The sequence below is a fragment of the Apodemus sylvaticus genome, chromosome 1 (genome assembly GCF_947179515.1).
Source record: "Apodemus sylvaticus chromosome 1, mApoSyl1.1, whole genome shotgun sequence".
Lineage (NCBI taxonomy): Eukaryota > Metazoa > Chordata > Mammalia > Rodentia > Muridae > Apodemus > Apodemus sylvaticus.
This window is the reverse complement of record NC_067472.1, coordinates 143,322,537-143,341,750: the sequence shown is the minus strand read 5'-3', so window position 1 is coordinate 143,341,750 and position 19,214 is coordinate 143,322,537. Positions and strand designations below refer to the sequence as shown.

At 38.9% G+C, this 19,214-nt stretch overlaps 1 protein-coding gene across 5 annotated transcripts in view; it reads right to left on the bottom strand.

Annotated features, from left to right (window-relative positions):
- Tjp1 (tight junction protein 1) overlaps positions 1 to 19,214 on the bottom strand; it is a 76,413-nt gene that overhangs the window by 43,654 nt on the left and 13,545 nt on the right. For all 5 annotated transcript variants that reach the window (XM_052161305.1, XM_052161310.1, XM_052161319.1 and 2 more), the window contains exons 2-5: positions 16,265 to 16,321; positions 5,186 to 5,310; positions 4,365 to 4,467; positions 1,309 to 1,585 (exon numbers count right to left, since the gene is read on the bottom strand). In XM_052161305.1, the coding sequence (XP_052017265.1) occupies positions 1,309 to 1,585; positions 4,365 to 4,467; positions 5,186 to 5,310; positions 16,265 to 16,321 (562 nt within the window). The remainder of the gene's footprint in view (positions 1 to 1,308; positions 1,586 to 4,364; positions 4,468 to 5,185; positions 5,311 to 16,264; positions 16,322 to 19,214) is intronic.

Sequence of the window (19,214 nt, the reverse complement as noted above, 5' to 3'; positions counted from 1 at the left end):
GAAAAGTACTATATCATCTACACTTACCTGACTGAGGAACTGGGTTGAAAGGAATATAGTTGAAAAAAAAATATGTGTTTCAAACACACACACACACAAAAAGCCAAGAATAAACTGATTCCTTTGAGGTGTGGCTGACTCTGAGGAATCCTACTGGACAACTGACTATGTCTAAGTTGGGCACGCTGTTCTGATGTGGACTAGAGAAGGAAGTGGTGACCTGAGCCATGCAGTGAGGTCCCGGGGACACATGAGACTGGCTACACTAGACAAGCAAAGTTCTTGGACAGAAACTAGAGAGAGCGTTAAAAGTAGAAGGGTGGAAATGAAGAGAAGTGTGAACCTCAGAAAGATGAGAATTACAACAGTCTAAAGAATACATTGTCTAACAGTTCAGCCGAGAAGCAGTGCTCCCCAGGCTGGGACTCTATGAGTGGCTCTGGGCTGGGAGGCAGGCAGGAGAAGTGAAGGCCAAGTGCAAGGGTAGGAGCACCACCTAGAGCAGGCTGCCGGTGGCCAGGACGCTGAGCAGGTTAGACCAAAGCCCACCTTCAAAACACTTCCTCCACCATTTTTAAAACCTAAGTCATGACCCCTACATAATCACAAGCCAGAGAGATCCAAGAGCCATTTAAAAAGCTAACAATTTGGTGACATGAGAGAGTAGAGAATTCAGTTTAAGAATATCAATCTTGCGGGGCGGTGGTGGCGCACGCCTTTAATCCCAGCTCTTGGGAGGCAGAGGCAGAGGCAGAGGCAGAGGCAGAGGCAGAGGCAGGCGGATGGACTTCTGAGTTCGAGGCCAGCCTGGTCTACAGAGTGAGTTCCAGGATAGCCAGGGCTACACAGAGAAACCCTGTCTCAAAAAACCAAAAAAAAAAAAAAAAAAAAAAGAAAGAAAAAAAAAAGAAAAAAGAACATCAATCTTCCATTTACAAATTAGTCCTTCTCTCCCTTCAAGTAAGCCCTTAGATTTATTTCCATGGCAATACTACTATTGATTCTAACAGTAAAAAAAAAAAACACAGCATTTCAATTGAGTGTTGGTACAACATTTCTTGCCAGCATAATTGAATTTGGCTGTTCCTGTTCCAATAAAACCAAAATTCAACTAGAAGTTTGCTTCAACAAAATGATTTGAGAAAATGTTCCAAAATATCCCAATGTCTACCTTGCCAGGATTTGACTCTTAGCAAAGAATATGACTAGAAAGAGAAACGAAAAAACAGATAATATGGCCATTGTATTTCTTATTAAGTCTTTAAGTCTAGCTTTAAGTCTCTCATGAGAACAGTGAGTCAGTGATACCTTCATTTTTCCGAGACTTCACCAATGTGACCTTGGTGGGTTTGGCCGGCTGACTGGAGGCCAGCGATCGCCTGTCAGAGCGAGGGGACAGGCTCCTCTCCCTGCTGGCGCTTCTGTCCCTTGCCCAGCTCTTCTCGCTCCTTCTGTTAACTAAAGCAGCACGGCCACTCCTTGGATCATGCATGTCCTCATCATAACTATCATCTTCATTATCAGACACCGCTTCAGGATCTGGATGACTTACAGGAATCTGAACTTTCTTCTTCCTTCGGATGGTCTACAAATAAAGAGATGATGAAATGAATAAGAGAGATAAACATTCATAAGAGAAATAAACATTTCCTTTAACTTACATTAACATATGTAAATACATAGGAGATAATATAGTCATCAAACCAATACATTTTCAAAATGGCTGTTGTCCACTCTCATAATAAACAGATCTGGCTAAATAGTAAATTTACTAAGTCCTTCCAGAATTTCTAACAATTTTCCAGGTGATAAGAATCAGGAACTTACAGGGAATTAATACTTGTTGTGTAAAAGGAAGAATTAGGACTACACTCTAAACATTTCACGTCTTATGAACTCTTTTTTTTTTTTAATTTTTGGATTTTTTTTTTCCATACAGGGTTTCTCTGTGTAGCCCTGGCTGTCCTGGAACTCACTCTGTAAACCAGGCTGGCCTCGAACTCAGAAATCACCACCGCCTGACTTATGAACTTCTTTTTAACCAAAACCACAACAAACTCACAAGCCTGACTTAATTCCTTAATCAAAATTTGATAGTGCATCATTATCAAGATCTATAACTGGCAGGTCGGTGGTGGCGCACGCCTGTAATCCCAGCACTCTGGGAGGCAGAGGCAGGCGGATTTCTGAGTTCAAGGCCATCCTGGTCTACAGAGAGTTCCAGGACAGCCAGAGCTACGCAGAGAAACCCTGTCTGGGGGGGGGGGGGGAACACAACCACACACACACCAAAACACACACAAAAAAGATCTATAACTGTCCCAACATACTACTAAGTGATATATTTATTTATCACAAAGTAATGTACAACTTACTTGGTGGGAGCTCATGAGCTCAGCATACTTCCCCAACACAAACTGCCTTGTGTTTCTGTGTTGGTTCAATTTATAACTTCTGGCATGAGTGTAAGCTCATTCTTGCATTCATTTTCAGTGTTCCCTGTCCACTTATTTCTTTGTTTCTAAGTTCCAGATCTATATGCATCTTCTGAATGTGCAGTTCTATAATCCTGGAAGCTGCCTGGTTCCCTCACACTGGGACACTGGGTCTCCTGGGGGCCTACAAGAGCCTCTTGGGGAACATTGTCTTCTTCTGACACCTTTAGCCACTGGAACTTTCTGCTCACTTCTGATTTCCCCACCTGCTTCTGTTTTCTCAGGGCTTCGCTTGCAGACTCCTGTAAATGATTATCTACTGGTTTCTTCCCCTCGTTTGCCTATGTTCTGACACAATAAAAGAGACTTTTCATTGATTAGCCAGCTATACACTCATTCTTGCTGCTGTTCAGCAGCCCTTTCATCTGCATCGTGTGCCCTCAATGAAACTGCCTAATATGGGCTTTTTCATCACTCAAGAACGTCTCAGTTCCTCGGCCTGCTTTAGTCAGTGTCCTTTTAGACCAACCCGCTTCTAAAATCCCTTCATTGTGTCTCATTTACTTAATACTTCTTTCTTATGTTCTCAGAAATCAAGTGGACCAGCTCTGTATGTGAATAAAACCTCACTATTGGGGTGTGTTCTCAATGACACCCACTTCCAAGAGGTTTCCTTGTCGGTTACCATCCTGTGTGATGTGTAGCTTTAATCTTTAATCTCTCCTAAATTACTTCAAATCTGCTCCGCCTGATAAATGCCTAATAATCTTGTCTTGCTACTTCCTTCAAAATTATATTTCTTTCATGGCTAAATATGTTCTAAGGCTGAGTAGTCAACAGTAAACACTGCTGCTTCCTACTATCCAGATTAGCCAGAGTGGATCTTTTTGGTGAAAACAATCAACCAATGTCTGAAGTTGGAGGACAAGTAGCAAGAGAAGCCAGTATGTGGAAAAGACGAGCCCTGTGCTGCTGAGAAAGGAAAAAGAACAGCTGCTTTCTCCCCGCACCCCCCCACTCCTGTCTGTCTCACCTACTTCACTCTGCACCGAGCTATACTCTGCATACATAAACTGAAGTCATACTCTGTATGCATAAGCTGGGCACGCCAGTGCTTCCTGCAATCTCAGACTCTGCCTTTAAGAGAGTAACTTAAAATGCACCCTGAACAACTCTTTTTCAGACAATCTTGGCTTCTTCTTTCTCCTTAAGACATCAGAGTTAACAAAGGTAGTAGTAGATGGTGTGGGGTCAGAGAAGGAGGGAGAAGTGTTCCCTGTAAACAAAGCTCAGGGACTGGAGAGATGGCTCAGCGTTTAAGAGCACTGACTGTTCTTCCAAAGGTCCTGAGTTCAAATCCCAGCAACCACATGGTGGCTCGCAACCATCCGTACTGAGGTCTGACGCCCTCTTCTGGGGTGTCTGAAGACAGCTACAGTGTATGTACATATAACAAAGCTCAGACCAGAAAGGAGGGCCACAGGCACTTTTACACAACTTGTCAAGATCCGGGCTAATGTAAGAGCATAAAGGAGACAGCAGCATTAAGCCATGAAACTCCACCCCATCTCCTTTTATAAAGGCAAACTTCCATCTGAACTTAGATTAGGTACACAGCACAGGAGAGGACTAAGCACTCACACTCCTCAATGCCTGACTTTGGAACTGACTTAACTTACTTAAAGGAGAAGCTGGTGTGGTGTCCCACACCATTAATCCTAGCACCTGGGAGGCAGAGGCAGAAGGATTGGCACAAATGTAGACCATCCTGGTCTATATAGAGTTCCAGGACAGTCAAGATTACCCACAGAGACCCTTTCTAAAAACAAAGAAAGGGAGATTCAAAGAGTGGGGAGGGGGGAATCAAATACCAAGCAAGTATCAAGAGCAGTTGATGCTTCTACTAAATTGAACATAAAAGATACTCACAATTTTTGCGTTTTTCCCACTTTTCCTTAGCTGCTGAACAGCAAAAGCATGTTCAACATTATCCATTGAAACTCCATTAACCATTGCAACTCGGTCATTTTCCCTAAGAGAGGAGAGAACATGAGAAAAACACGTTAATGAGAAGCACACAGGACCTTTGTAAAGTCTTCGTGGAAGGCCAGGTTAATCAACCTGCTTGTCTTTAGGACAGTGCTGAGTGAAGCAGCATCAGTTGTCACTGTCAGGTAACTCAGCCCATCACAGACAGCAGTTCCTTTCCCTTTTGAAAAGGACAGTGTTTCCCCAACTGCCTGAACAGAACAGGCACTACAACAAACAAAAAGATCACTAGTAGCTAACTGGATTAGAACACTAATGACACCAAGTCACCCAACTAACAGAGATACTGTCATTAAACATTAATTCTTTCTCCTTCTAAATGTCTTTGGATCCTTCTGATTATAGTCTCAGTTTCTCCTTCCTGCTCCTCTTATCATCTGTACTGCACTAATCTCCATAGTATGCAGAAAGGGCAGACTCTCCTGAGAGAGGCCCTCAAAAGCTAGTTCCACCTAAACTAGTTACAAGTTCTCCTTCACTCTCCTTAACCGTTACAGTTACCTGGCCGCCTCCTTGCACCATTGATAAAGATTTCTTAAGCTAAGTGTATATTCACTTGAGGGGAAATATTAAATAAGTACAGCACAGGATGTAAATAGTCTGGAATCACTAACAAAACAGATCCACGACTATGGACCAAAACAGTTGAGTGTGGGGAGGAACAGGAGACACAACACAGGACAGAGAGATCACACACTTACTGTAGCTGGCCTTCAGCTGGCCCTCCTTTGAGCACATCAGAAATCACTATGGAGGTTTCCCCACTCTGAAAATGAGGATTATCTCTTCCACCAGATATGGCAATTCCAAAGCCAAATCCAGGAGCCTAAAAACAGCAATTACAGTAAAACGGTTGTATTAAGGACAACGAAATTGTTCACCAGCACAAATAATGTAGAAAGTATAAATTGTAATCTTATTGCATCTGTGATTTGTGTCCACTTGATGGTTATACATTACAGTCATCAGTCCATTCTATGAGAATGCATGTCCCAGTAAATTACACACCAGACAGAGCAATGTTTAAAATGCTGGCTGCATAAATAGTCCATAAGCACTAAATTGATTTTAAAACTCTGAGCAGTGAGATCCTGAATGACTTTTGATTATTAGATGGGGACCTAAAGGGATAAGCAGAGCTCAGTGTGATCATCACTAATGGTGACAGCTGGTTCAGAAAGGACATTAGCCATTAATCATTAACCATCTTACACAATACAATGGGCACCTTAAAAATCAGTGTTAAGTATTTCAACTTCCTTCCATTATTTTTACAAATTTCAAAAGGAAATCTCTACACAGCAACACATTAATGTCCTGCATATATTGTATGTATAGGAAATGCACATTATCAATCTTTTTTTTTATATTTCAACTAAATAAATTATGTTACAAACTCTGAAAGAACTAAAGTTTCTATAGCTGACTCAATGGCTCAGCACAGAAAAAAACAATTCAACTATTTCTAAGTGTGAGGACTGCATTGCAGCCTTGCTTCTAAACACACAGCACATATACCCTGCACTGCAGATGTCACTGTGCCCAGGAGATGACAACACCTGAATACCTCAGTTCATATTCAGTTGTTACTTACAAGTGTTTGACTGTACATAAAACTCCCTGCTCACAGACACACATTGCAATCACAAAACCCTAATACTTTACCATCACTTGTCATCATTTAAGTATCAAACTAGTGTTATCTTTGGGTTGAATTGGGTTACCGTGTTTGACTTTAAAACTTGTTTGAGCCAGGTATAATTACACAAACATGTAAGCCTAGTACTGGGGAAGTGGAGGCAGATGGGTCAGAAGTTCAAGGTAATCTTTGAGGATTAACATGCCCTGTCTTAATCTCTGGGTTGCTGACTCGGATTTCACAAAAAACTGTGCACTGAGTTCTGGTTTAGAATTAGGACTGAATACCCATACTGACAACTGGGGATAACACCTGGTATTGGCATCTGCCATATATGTATACATATACAAAGTTATTTAAATAATAAAAATAACCTTATAGTTTATTAATAAAGTACATAATAACAATAAGTTTCCAACAGACCAATTTTGCCTCCCTGGCATAAATGCCTTTATTGTATTGTATTTATGTGAGGACAGGGCTGTCTTTATGACAAACTGTCATTATCAAGTTTCATAGTGACAGTACATGTACATTGCTAAAGGGCATGCAAATGAAGTGAGGGCTGTGGCAATCACCAAGTCATTTACAAATATATTATGTCTTAACAGAGCAAAATACGTCCTAAAAATGTCTTTAGTTTTAATTGCTAAATACTCTATTACAAAGACATAGCACATCTTATTGATCATTCATTAGCAAATGGGTATTTGTGCTATTTCTACTTCTGGCTATTATAAATAAAGTTGCTGTGAGCATTCACATGCTACTCATTAAGTGAATTTCTGTTTTTACTATCAGGTATATTTCTAGAGGCAGAATTGTTGGGTCACATGGTAGCTATACAGTTAAGCTATGAGGCATTCTTCAATTGTTTTATAGATAGCTGCATCATTTTACATTACTAGCAGCAGTGTATGAAAGTATCAACCCGTCTCCATCCTTTTCTACACTTTCTACGGTCTGCTCTTGCAGCTGTGTAATGGAGGGAGGCTCACGGGGCTTCAGTGGTGCATTTCCTTGATGACTCGAGATGCCGACCTAGCATCTCCTCACTGTGCTCACTGTTGACTTACAGATCTCTGAGAAACGCCTAGTCAGCTCTTTTGCTCATCTCTCATCTGAGTTACCTCTTTGTATTACTAAGCTGTAAGAGTGCAGTTAACAACGGACTTCAAATAAGATATGTTCTCGTTCTGTTATCGGCTCACTTTTTCGATGGTGTCCTTTCAAATGCCAATGCTTTCTATTTTGATTAGGCCCAATTTACCTGTTTTCTCTTTGTTTTGGGCTTCTAACATCATAGTTAATAAAGCACTTCCTAATGGAATGTCGATGTCGATCTACTCTTGTAGATTCTTCTTGAAGTTCTATGATTTTTAGCAACATCTTGGCCTATGATTCATCACAGGTTAACTTTGAACATGGAGTGTACCAAGAAGTCCTAGTTCATCACTTTCTATGTGGCTAACAGCTCTCCCGACACCATCTATTAGAGCCACAGCCCCTGCACGGTACCGGCACTCTCATCCCAAGTTTCCCTCTTATTCGATCATGTCCTTAAAGATTCCTTACCAGCTCAGCTATAGATTCCCTCCTAATTTAGTGGTTATGCAATTTTGTCTTCTAAAATTTTACCATAATACTCCAGTATGAAAACAGAAATGCCTAACTCATTTCTGAGTATTTACTTTATTTCTCAGAGTATTATTAAAATACATGCAGTCCCTAAGGAAGGACAGCTGAGAGCACAGCGGGTGTTATGCTGAAGTGCAGACTCCAACCTCCTTATATGTTAGTTAAGGTAGCACTCTGGTCACTGGTCGGCCATTCCTTCCGTCTCTGCTCCATTTTTGTCTTTACATCTCCTTTGGACAGGAACAATTTTGGGCCAAAAATTTTGAAGGTGGGTTGATGCCCCCATGCCTCCACTGGGGGTCCCTGTCTAACTACTGGATAGGATCTTGAGGACCCATCTCCCCACTGTTGGGCATTCTGGTTAAGGTCACCCACACCACCCAGTGCCTTTAATCCCAGTACTTAGGAGGCAGAGGAAGGTGGAACTATTGAGTTTGAGGCCAGACTGATCTACAGAGCCAAGTGCAAGACAGACAGGGAACACAGAGAAACCTTGCCTTGAAAACCCCAGAGAGAAAGAAACAAGGGGGGAGGGGGGACGGGGGACGGGGAGGGGAAATGGGATTGTGATTTCAGTTAATATTATACATCCTAAGTCTATTAATTTCCCTCCAATTTTATTAACTTCAATTTTCTTTAGAGATAAAGAATATTCAATTTTATTGGAAAAATATACCAAATTTCCATTTTCAACTCATCTGTTAATAGCGGGTAAACATCGTCCTCCATTCTGTGGGCTGCCTGTTTGCCCTGCTAATGGTTTCCTTTGTCGTATGAAAAACTTTAGTTTTCATGTAGTCTCATCTGTTGATACTTGAGGTTAGTCCCTGTGCTGTTGGTGTTGTTTTAAAAGTTCTTGTTTACTCCAATATCTTAAAGAACATCACCTGTTTTCTCTGAAAACTTTTAGTGTTTCAGGTTTTAAATCTTGATCTATTCTGAGTTGATTTTTGTACAGGAAGATAACGTATCTAATTTTATTCTTCTGTGGGTAGAATTCCAATTTTACCAGTACCATTTGTTGAATAACCTATCTTTTTATTCAATGTATGTTTTTGCCTCCTTTGTCAAAAATTAAGTGGTTGTGATTTGGCCATTTTACTTCTGGCTTCCGTTCTATTCTGCTGATTGTTCGGTCATTATAGCTGTATGGTATAATCTGAAGCATAGGGGAACATTCCCAGCATTGTTCTTACTTCTTGGGATTGCTTTAGCTATCTGTGGTCTTTCTGGTTCCATATAAACTATTGTATTGCTTTTTTTTCCCTAAGCCTGTGACACGGGAGTTGACAGGTATTATATTATTCTATAAATTAGTTTGGGTACTATAAATATTTTCATAATATTAACTGTGCTAATCCAAGAACATGAAATATTTCTCCATCAACTAGAATCTTCTATGCTTTTTTAAAAATACTATAAAAATTTCCCTGTAGATATTTTTCACTTCTTTAGTTAGATATATTCCTAAATACTTAATGGGGGTAGGAACATTTGAATGGAATATTTTGCCTAACTTCTTTCTCAGAGAGTAAACTGTTAATATGGAGTAATATTGATTTTGTATCCTGCAACAATACTTTTAGGTCCAAAAACATTTCTAGTAAACTAGACAGAGTATTTTCAGTAAAGAATTAGGAGAGATTGCATACTTTTAAAAAGAAAAAAACATGTTCTAATATGCAGAATCAAGTCAATGATATGTACATATGCCAACAAATACACATGTGGGTCAGTATATGGCATAAAGAAAAGAGAACAAGAAAGGCCAAATGCAAGGTCCTGAGGCAGGACTGCATGTGGGCAATGGGCAGAGCTATACCAGAGGATGTAAAACTGATTGCTCTACTTCTAACTTTGTCATGTTTGGGGGGAGAGGCAGTTTTTTTTAAAAGGTTTATTTATTTTACTTATATGAGTACACTATAGCTGTCTTCAGACACACCAGAAGAGGGCATCGGATCCCATTACAGATGGTTGTGAGCCACCATGTAGTTGCTGGGATTTGAACTCAGGACCTCTGGAAGAACAGTCAGTGCTCTTAACCACCGAGCCGTCTCTCAAGCCCTAGGTTGTGTTTTTTAAGTGATAAAATATATTTGTTGCTGAAAATAAAATTTATTGTGAAGCTCTAACAGAGTCCATTCCAAATGTCTATTCTAACTATTCTAATACTGAGAATAGAATGTTCAAGGAACCAGCCAAATCTCCCATCGAAAACTATAGGTATAGCTGGACGGTGGTGGCACATGCCTGTAATCCCAGCACTCTGGGAGGCAGAGGCAGGCAGATTTCTGAGTTCGAGGCCAGCCTGGTCTACAAAGTGAGTTCCAGGACAGCCAGGGCTACACAGAAAAACCCTGTATTGAAGAAAACAAAACCTAAACACCCCCCCCCCCCCCCCCCCCCCCCGCAAAGGCAGATTCTTAGAGTATTTTGGGCCTGCCAGTATGTAAGCTACAGGGCCAGGGAGAGACCATATCTCAAAAACCAAGGTGAGAACAACTGTGGAAGACACCCAAATATTATCAACTTCAGACACTCGCGCATGCACACACAAGGGCACATACACACCAGACAAAACATGACTTAAAAAAAAAACTTTCTCCTCTGTACTATATTCTTTATTGTTAGAAAATTGGGAACGGGGAAATATTACAGATCTGTGTCTCATTAGCTCAGGGAAAATAGAGTGAAATTCTAAACGCAAAGGAAACAGCATGGTTTCATGTCTGTGTTAGAAGTGTCATTTCACTAGGCAGTGGTGGCGCAGCCTTTAATCCCACACTTGGGAGGCAGATTTCTGAGTTCCAGGCCAGCCTGGTCTACAGAGTGAATTTCAAGACAGCCAGGGCTATACAAAGAAATCCTGTCTTGGAAAACCAAAAGAGAAAAAAAAAAAAAAGAAGAAAGAAGAAAGAAGAAGAAAGAAGAAGAAAGAAGAAGAAAGAAGAAAGAAGAAGAAGAAAGAAGAAGAAGAAGGAGGAGGAGGAGGAAGAAGAAGGAAGAACAAAGATGATGAAGAAGAAGAAGAAGAAGAAGAAGAAGAAGAAGAAGAAGAAGAAGAAGAAGAAGAAGAAGAAGAAGAAGAAGAAGAAGCAGAAGAAGCAGAAGCAGCAGAAGCAGCAGCAGCAGCATTTCAACTATCTAGGCAGGCATTCCTAGGGCAAATCTGGACATGTGATGGCCAGTACCTGGCTTCTTCCTGAGCTTTAAGAGATGCCAGTTCCCCTGCAGGGTTCATGAGAGGTAAACAGATAAGAGGGGTAAATCAAATTCACAGCTCTTCAGTTTCCAAACCGTGTTAAGTATTGTGCTGGGAACACAGCATTAAATTGCCTCCGGCTCAGCAAAAAGCCCAGCACTTCTTCACCTCCTTCCCTGCAGGGATAACTTTCTCCCTTTTAAGTGTTTTTCTGTTTTGTTTTATAATCTTTATTACAAACAAAACAAAACAAAAACCTTGAAAATAAATAAACATTATACCCAAAAGAACCAGACCAAGTCTATCCAACTCAATGACAGCACTCTTATAAAAACTGCAGCAGAAAAGTTTCAAGTTCCAACAGCAACAAATTGGTTACTACCCAGGATGCAACAGGAATAAATCCTGGGCAATGTTTTGCTTTAAATTGTTCCTGGGAATGAACTGCGAGTTGTTAATATCTGCTATTTGGAGCACAATTCATCTTCTGAAATAAATACTGGTAACTGTTGTTGAAGTTAACACTGAAATCAGGCACTTAAGATGCTATGAAAACACCAGGAGCCAATGAACAAGGAAAGGCAATACTTTGTCCTTCCTTCATTCTTTTTCTGAGGGAGTGGGTTGGGGGGTTCCAGTCAGGGTTTCTCATCTCATCTGGCTATTATGGATCTTGCTTTTAAGGTCAGCCTGACTGTCACCAAGCCCAGCTTCTGTTCATTCTTTTCAATGGACCAAAAAAATGATTACCCATGGAGGGTCCTATCATCAAAGGTCATACAATAGATGACTGCTCCATCAAAATAAACAGTTCATTTGTTTAAAAAAAAAAAAAAGAACTGCATTAAAAAAAAAAAAACTAAAGGATAAGGCTGATTAATTCTTTTCAAGAAAATTTGGAAAATTAAAATTACTAAATCTTAAAATTTTTTGAGTTAAAATGTAAAAGGATCATAGGTAGTAGTTAGCTTGATAGTACCTGATTTGCAGACCTGTAATTTGATTTTAATTATATAATTCATGATGAAATTAATAGGTTTTTCAATAAATAGCTATCTTAACCTTTTATTATTTACATTTCTAAATTTTTTCAAACTTCTATGTCCTATAAAATTCAGCTTCATACAAAATCACCAACCGGATTTGTACATCTAACCCTTTTGTGTGTTTTATTACTTATTTAGGCAATTTTAATTGAAAACATTTGTCTTAGATTATCATACATGAGTATGTCTTGACATTTCCATTCTTCCCTCTTCCAACCCTCCCAAATTCAAGTCCTTGTTATTTTTTACAGACAGACAGACAGACAGACAGGACAAACAGACAGACACACCACTTTAATAATAATCTTGCAAAATCATGTAATGGTGAAATTGGCAATCAGTAAAAGCAACCTTTGCTAAGTTATTCATAACTGTATACTTAATATAAAAGAGAAGGGTGATATAGCTTGTCATGGGAGTTCCTGACTTGAATGAGACCCTGAGTGTGGTTCCATCAAAATGAAAAGAGCTGTCCAATCACGGCAAAGGTAACTGGTAAAAAGGAGACACTGGCTTAATAAGGAAGACTGAGGAGTAAAAACTAGAGATGCACACATGCATGGTGATCACATCTGCTAAATGTAGAAAGGCAACTAAGTGGCGAAACCAAATGGTTTTCAACAAAATGGTTGCTCAAAATGGTAAGACATCCATATTAAAAAAACTATCTTATTTATCACAATTCAAAAGTTAACCCACATACAACTTCTAGAAAAAAAGCACACATAGAAAGCCTTTTACTTCAAGGTTGGCAAAGATTTCTGAAATTCAAAACCAAAAAAATACATGACTGATGAAAACAAAAACATGACCAGAAAGCAGAGAACAACTACAGGGCAGGGGAAAATATCAAGCAATACTTGATCATGAACCTGTGTCCAGAATGCAAAAAGAACTCTTAAAACTCCAACTTCTGTGTACCGAAGACCTTAGTAAACAAAATAGCAATCCATGGAATAAAAAAAAAAAACAAAAATAAAACCTTTCAAGTCATATTTGATACTGGCCTGTAGGCAGTCTGTGGGGTATTCTCTTGATTACCAGTTGATTGTGGAAGTACCCAGCTCTAGGGAGGGCTGACCTAGACCGAGCAAGGTGAATAGTGGTTGCACACGCCTTTAATTCCAGCACTCCAAAGGCAGAGGCAGATGGATCTCTCTGAGTTTGAGGCCAGCCTGTGCTACAGAGTTCCAGGGCTACCCAGAGAAACTCTGTCTCAGTAACAACAAGTTGAAGGAGTCACAGAAACAGCATTCCTCTGTGGTACCTGTTGCAGGTTCTAGGTTCCTGCCTCTGAGTACCGGATGAACTATGTGTTATCAGAACATATAAGCTCTTTCCTCCCAAGTTGGTTTTGGTCCTGGTGTTTACCACAGAAATAGAAAGTACAGTAACACTTAATCAAAAAAAGAAATGTAGATGACAAGCACATCAAAACACATTCAATATGACTGGCTGTGTGGTTCAGCAGTCACTGGGCTCAACCCCCAGAATCACTGGGGCACTGAAGAGAATGCAAGTGTGTATTAGTTATCTATAGCTGTGGCAAAATATCTGACAATAATCAGCTTAAGAGAAGGAGGATTGACTTATTTTAGTTTATGGTATAAGGAAGGATACAGTCTAACATAGTAGAAATTGCATGGTGATCGGAGTATAATGCAGTCATTAGTCTTTTCAGTCAGGAATTGGAGAGAGACCATGTACTCCATACGATGCCTCCTTTTTATTAAGTCTCAGGACTACAGAAATAATAAGGTCTTCCCTCCTCAGTTAAACATATCCTCAGATATGCCTCATTTTGTCTCTTAGATGATTCAAAATCCAGTCAACTTGGCAATAAAGACTGATCATCACAAGGTGCTCAGCATTAATGTACAGAACAACAAACTAAAAGAGTTAAAATGAGATGCTACTAGACATCTATTAGACTAGTTAACCATCAGTATCCAGAGATGTGGAGAAGACTGGCTCATACGTTGCTGGTGCACATCCAATCAGTCATGCCCAATCAAAGTAACTGCTAGCATAAAACCCACTGCCATTCTGTTCCTAATATTTACCAATGGAAATAGTTATGTTCATAAACTGTATACTAATGCAGATTTATTCATAATCAACAAAAACTGCAAACAAACTAAATGTGCCATCAACTACAGGATGAGTAAGCTAGTATATGTTCATACAATGGAGTAGAATTTAGTAATAAGCAGGAAAGAGATATCAACACAAGAAACATTATAGAGAACTCTCAAATGCATTCATCTAAGCATATGAAGTCAGTCTTAAAAAGTTACTTATTGCACAAATCCATTTATTATAAGACATCCCGGAAATAGTCAAAGTTCAAAAAGACAGTTCAGTGGCTCAATGCAGAGAGTAAGGGGATAGAGCTGACCACAAAGAGGTTTGAAAAAAGTTTTAAGGTAATGGAGTCATTCTGCATGTTAAGTGGGATATTAGTTATGTAACTATGTCAAAGCTCAGAACTATACTAGATGCCTTTTACTCTTATATAAATTATACCAATAAAAATGATAAAGGTATTAAGAAAAATAAATGTAATACATAAAATGCTACTAACATATTATATCACAATCAAACAATCAAAGACACAAAGTATACAATTATTTTATATATCATAGAGACTGATGCAGAGATGCTACCTATCAAGCACAATGAAAACAGGAAGCTATTTCAGCTTTACAAATTAAAAGTTAGGATGGGTATTATTAAAACGATTTCTTCATTTAGTGGGACAGGAAAAGGCCAACCATATCCTGCCTGAACACACTTTCTATCAATAACTAACTGACTATCACAATGTGCAGATTCAAATCCTCATGAGATAATCAGGAGTAAGTGTTCAGGAACATGATTTTCCCACCTCCACTTGTCAACTGTAAGCATATGCCATTTATTTAAAGACTCTCTAAGTAGGAGAGTCATCAGTAGAGTCAGTGCTGCTAAAAAGAAGAAAAAAGGTAAATTTAAGGAACCATACTTGAACAGAAAAAGCATGAATTGGTGTTATTAGCCCTATAGTACTTTATTTAAAGTTTATTTTTGAGACAAGGTTTTTCTACATAGCCCTGCAACTTCTTATGTAAACCAGGCTGAGCTGTGCTACAGGACACTCAGCTAATTATTTTAACGTTCTTATTTTTATGTGTGTGTGAGGGTGCTGCAGAGGCCAGCAGAAGCTATCCCAGTCTTTGGAGATGGAGCAACCAAACATGGTGCCATGAACTAACTTGAGTCTTAAAGAACCAGCAGTCTCTTCCTGAGCCTCATCTCCAGCTCGTAGCCTAATTTTAAATACATAAACACTATGGTTTACAACAGAGGTTGGATTTCTTACCCATTTCTAAAGCAACAGAAAAGCAAAAGTAGAATTAAAATCCAGACCAATCTGACTCCAAAGCTCTTCTTTCCACTATGTTTTCTAAGAATCTTTCCTGGCGCTGGCCATGGTGGCGCATGCCTTTAATCCCAGCACTTGGGAGGCAGAGGCAGGTGGATTTCTGAGTTCGAGGCCAGCCTGGTCTACAGAGTGAGTTCCAGGACAGCCAGGGCTTCAGAGAGAAACCCTGTCTCAAAAAATAAATAAATAAATAAAAATAAATAAAAATAAAAAATAAACCAAAAAGAACCAAAACAAAACAAAATCTTCCCTGGCCATCTACAATGCTCAGGCTGTACAATGCTTCAAATGAACAATTATCTTTTAAAGAATGTGCCCTCCCCACAACATACATGCCATAGCTAAGGATGATTTCAAACTTCTGACTGCTAGGGTTTCACAGATGAGAGTTTAATGTGATTCTAGGGATGGAAGAGGGCTTCCTGCATACTACAACTAAGCATGCTATCAAATGAGCTTGTCCTAAGCCCTCTTTCAAGATTTTAGAAGGAACATAACTTAATATTAAACCCCAAGCATACAAACATGTATATACAACCAGTTTATAATTTAATGTCTTTTATTCAAAATCCCAAGCAACTAATCACTTAATTTTAGAGGTTAAAAATAGCAAATATACAAGAAATAACCAAAGGATATGTGAAAAAGTAATCATGCTTACTACTGACCTTAATAAAGAATTTATTATAAATCTAATTTTAAACAAAAGAATATAGAAAAAATTTCCCCTTTCTTTTGGCTTCCTGACAGCTGGCTTTCCTCTATTGTTTTCAAAGCTGCCAGTATCCTGAATTATAACACAGATTATTTACTGCAGCAGAAACTCACCCTGTGAAGCGTCACTGTGTGCTGTTCCCATATAGCTGTTTCCTCCATTGCTGTGCTCTGATAAAGGAAAAGAAAACAAAGCATTTACCTTTAAAAGAAAAAATAAGCATTTAATAAAGTAAAAGAAAGCATCCTGGAAACAGTTCATAAAATACCAAGACTTGCACTGTTAATATTAAAAGTATTCAGAAACCACTTAATAACTATGAAAGGGTTGTTTGTTTTTGTTTTAAGAGATAGGAAACCACACACAGGAACCCTGTTTTAACTTAATTTGGACAGATGCCACTCTACACTTAACACAGCGAAATCAAGTTAAAGACAGCAAATTCAGCAACTTTATGCTTAACAGCAAGCAGACAAGAATAAAAGTTGCCAACAGTTTTAAAGTGGACATTTAAGAGCATTTTTCATGTTGCACATAGCAAGAAAAGGTAAAATACCTCTGAACTCAGTATTTGTAAATACTCGTTCCAGAAAAGGATCTAGACCATCTGATAGTTTAAAGTCACGACTCTATCCAGTTTCAGTTTTATGTCAGAATCACTTCCTCTAACTTCATGTATAGCCATATAGAAAAAAGCTTTTATGTAACACATATCATAAACATACATCTACAAAAACATTAAAAAATCTCAAGGCCCCAATCCCCCATAAACCATAAACAATCAATACAAGTTTCAGTGTAGATCCTAGCCAAACCACAGGGTAGCATTTCATCTCCTACCTTTAGTCTCTCATGGAGGTAAGAAGATGATCTGAAAGCTCAACACTAAAAATTCAAAAACAAATTTCCTTCGAATTTGGGTTAACTTCGCTTGGTAATTTAAAGTAATGTAGTCCCTCTTAACACTACTTTTTAATAAATTGGGATGCCTAATATGCATTTCTTTCTTAAAAAGAAAAAGACTATTTTCAGTGTGGTGAAGTCGGTGGCATATTCACATCACCCTTCACCAGTTATTACTGTTAAGTGTGTCTTTCACGAGTGAGATCTGTCTCTGTTACATAGTTATCAATAGCATCACAAGACTATCTGCAACAAGGTGCCAGAGGCCTAGTTCTCTTTTCCCACAGTAACTTTAATTGAAGATTAATGCCACTTTAGAAAATGAACTCCCATAAAGAAAGCCTGCTTCCCTAAATTCAAAGCAACTAGATTGACTTTCCTCCCAAATAACTAAGGGAAGAGAGAGAAAGGACCTCTGTGTTCACTCCCATAGATAAGAACTGCTGACTTCACCAGCTTTTGTTTCAACCTGCCAATGATGAGCAGCTAAACTTTCTTTTAATGAGGCTTGCTAGAAACAAACTGTTTTGTGTTTTAACAAAAATTGACCAGATTTTAAAACAGAAAGACCCACAGTCAGTCTCTCTCTCTCTCTCTCTCTCACGCGCACACACAAAACTGCACAAAGCCTCCTCCATCCATGTGCAACACTGACAATGATGAGCAGATGCACTAAACATCCATAGCTCACTAAAACACACATAATAAGGCGTCTGCAATAACTGCCAGTCTGTGCAATCCCAGCTGACATTAACAATGAGAACTGCTTGCATAGCTCAAAACTGGTTTGTTCTGGATTCCCTTTGCTAACTAGTAACAGTGCTTCACAGACTGCTTAATACCTTTCCCCATCAGTCCAACCTGTACGTGATCTGATAACTGGTACTTCCTTGGTTACTATCTTATGACAAGTGTGTGGTTCTCCACAAGTTTGTGATGACCACATAAATTTACATTGTTGGGCAAAGAAAAGCAGATTATAGAACAGCTTGGGTATTGTCAAAAATCTAATTTTGTTTAAGCCAAAGAGAAGAGGAAGTTGAAAGGATAAGAAAAAGATTCACGATAATCACCCTGAAATGAAGGGACTGTAGGTGGTATTTCTCATCAGGTGTTTTATCTTTTGTTCTTTTTCTACTCTAATAAATTGGCAACATATTTTACACTACATTCACATTCCACTGTTACTGAAAGTTTCAAATATTTGCTTTTAGTTGGACTTTGTGTTTTAAAGGCTTTGTTTATTAAATTATGACAATGACTGAGTATGAACTAGACCCTTTAGAATAGGGTGGACATTCTCTGGAAGAATAGCTACGACACAAGATTCTGTAGAGAAACAGAAGCTGGGTTGGGGAGGTTTACTCTGACTGTTAGTCTTTTTGTACTGCCTTATAATGCTCATCTACTGCTATGCAAATAAATTTAAGTGCAAACTGAATTTTCATGCTATAAACTTATCTCTTTAAAATGAATCACTGTGAGATCCACATTAAGTGCCTCTGTTAAACCATCATCATCCCATTCTAAAACTATCTAGGCTTGTAGGAAACTAGGAAACAGGACATCAATCCGCTAAGCATGATGATTCTGCTTCTGTATTCTCTGTTAACTATGCAAGATACACAGAAAATGAGCTAGCCTAGAAATAAGACCAGCACCCAAGGTGTTAAAATCTTAGTTTCCCTCACCTATAAGATCAGGAAATTAGACTAAATTATCTCAAGGAAAAAGGTCTTCCCAGTTCTAAAGGTCTATTTTAAAGTGTACTAAAGAATAGATTACAAATTCAATAATTAGCACCAAAAGTGACTGCAATTCATGGTTGCTGTATTAGTTTTGCACACACTTCTAAAAGTCTGCATCAACTGACTAGAATCATAATTTCTAAAGAAGCAAAAAGCTGTATTTCAGAATCTGCCAAGAGTTTGCATGGTTTCTTTGTTCTAAGCTCCAGCTGGCAAATACACTACTCAGATCACCAAATCTGAAGGGCTTCCTGCCAACTCTAGATCCTAATTCTAGGCGATTTCATCATCCTTTAGATCATTTACAAATCAAATGGGAGAAAGACTGGAGAGCTGAACTGACAGGAAAACTCATTTTCCTCTGGCTGACTAGTACATGACATGTGTTGTGATGTGCTGTTGAGAACTTTAA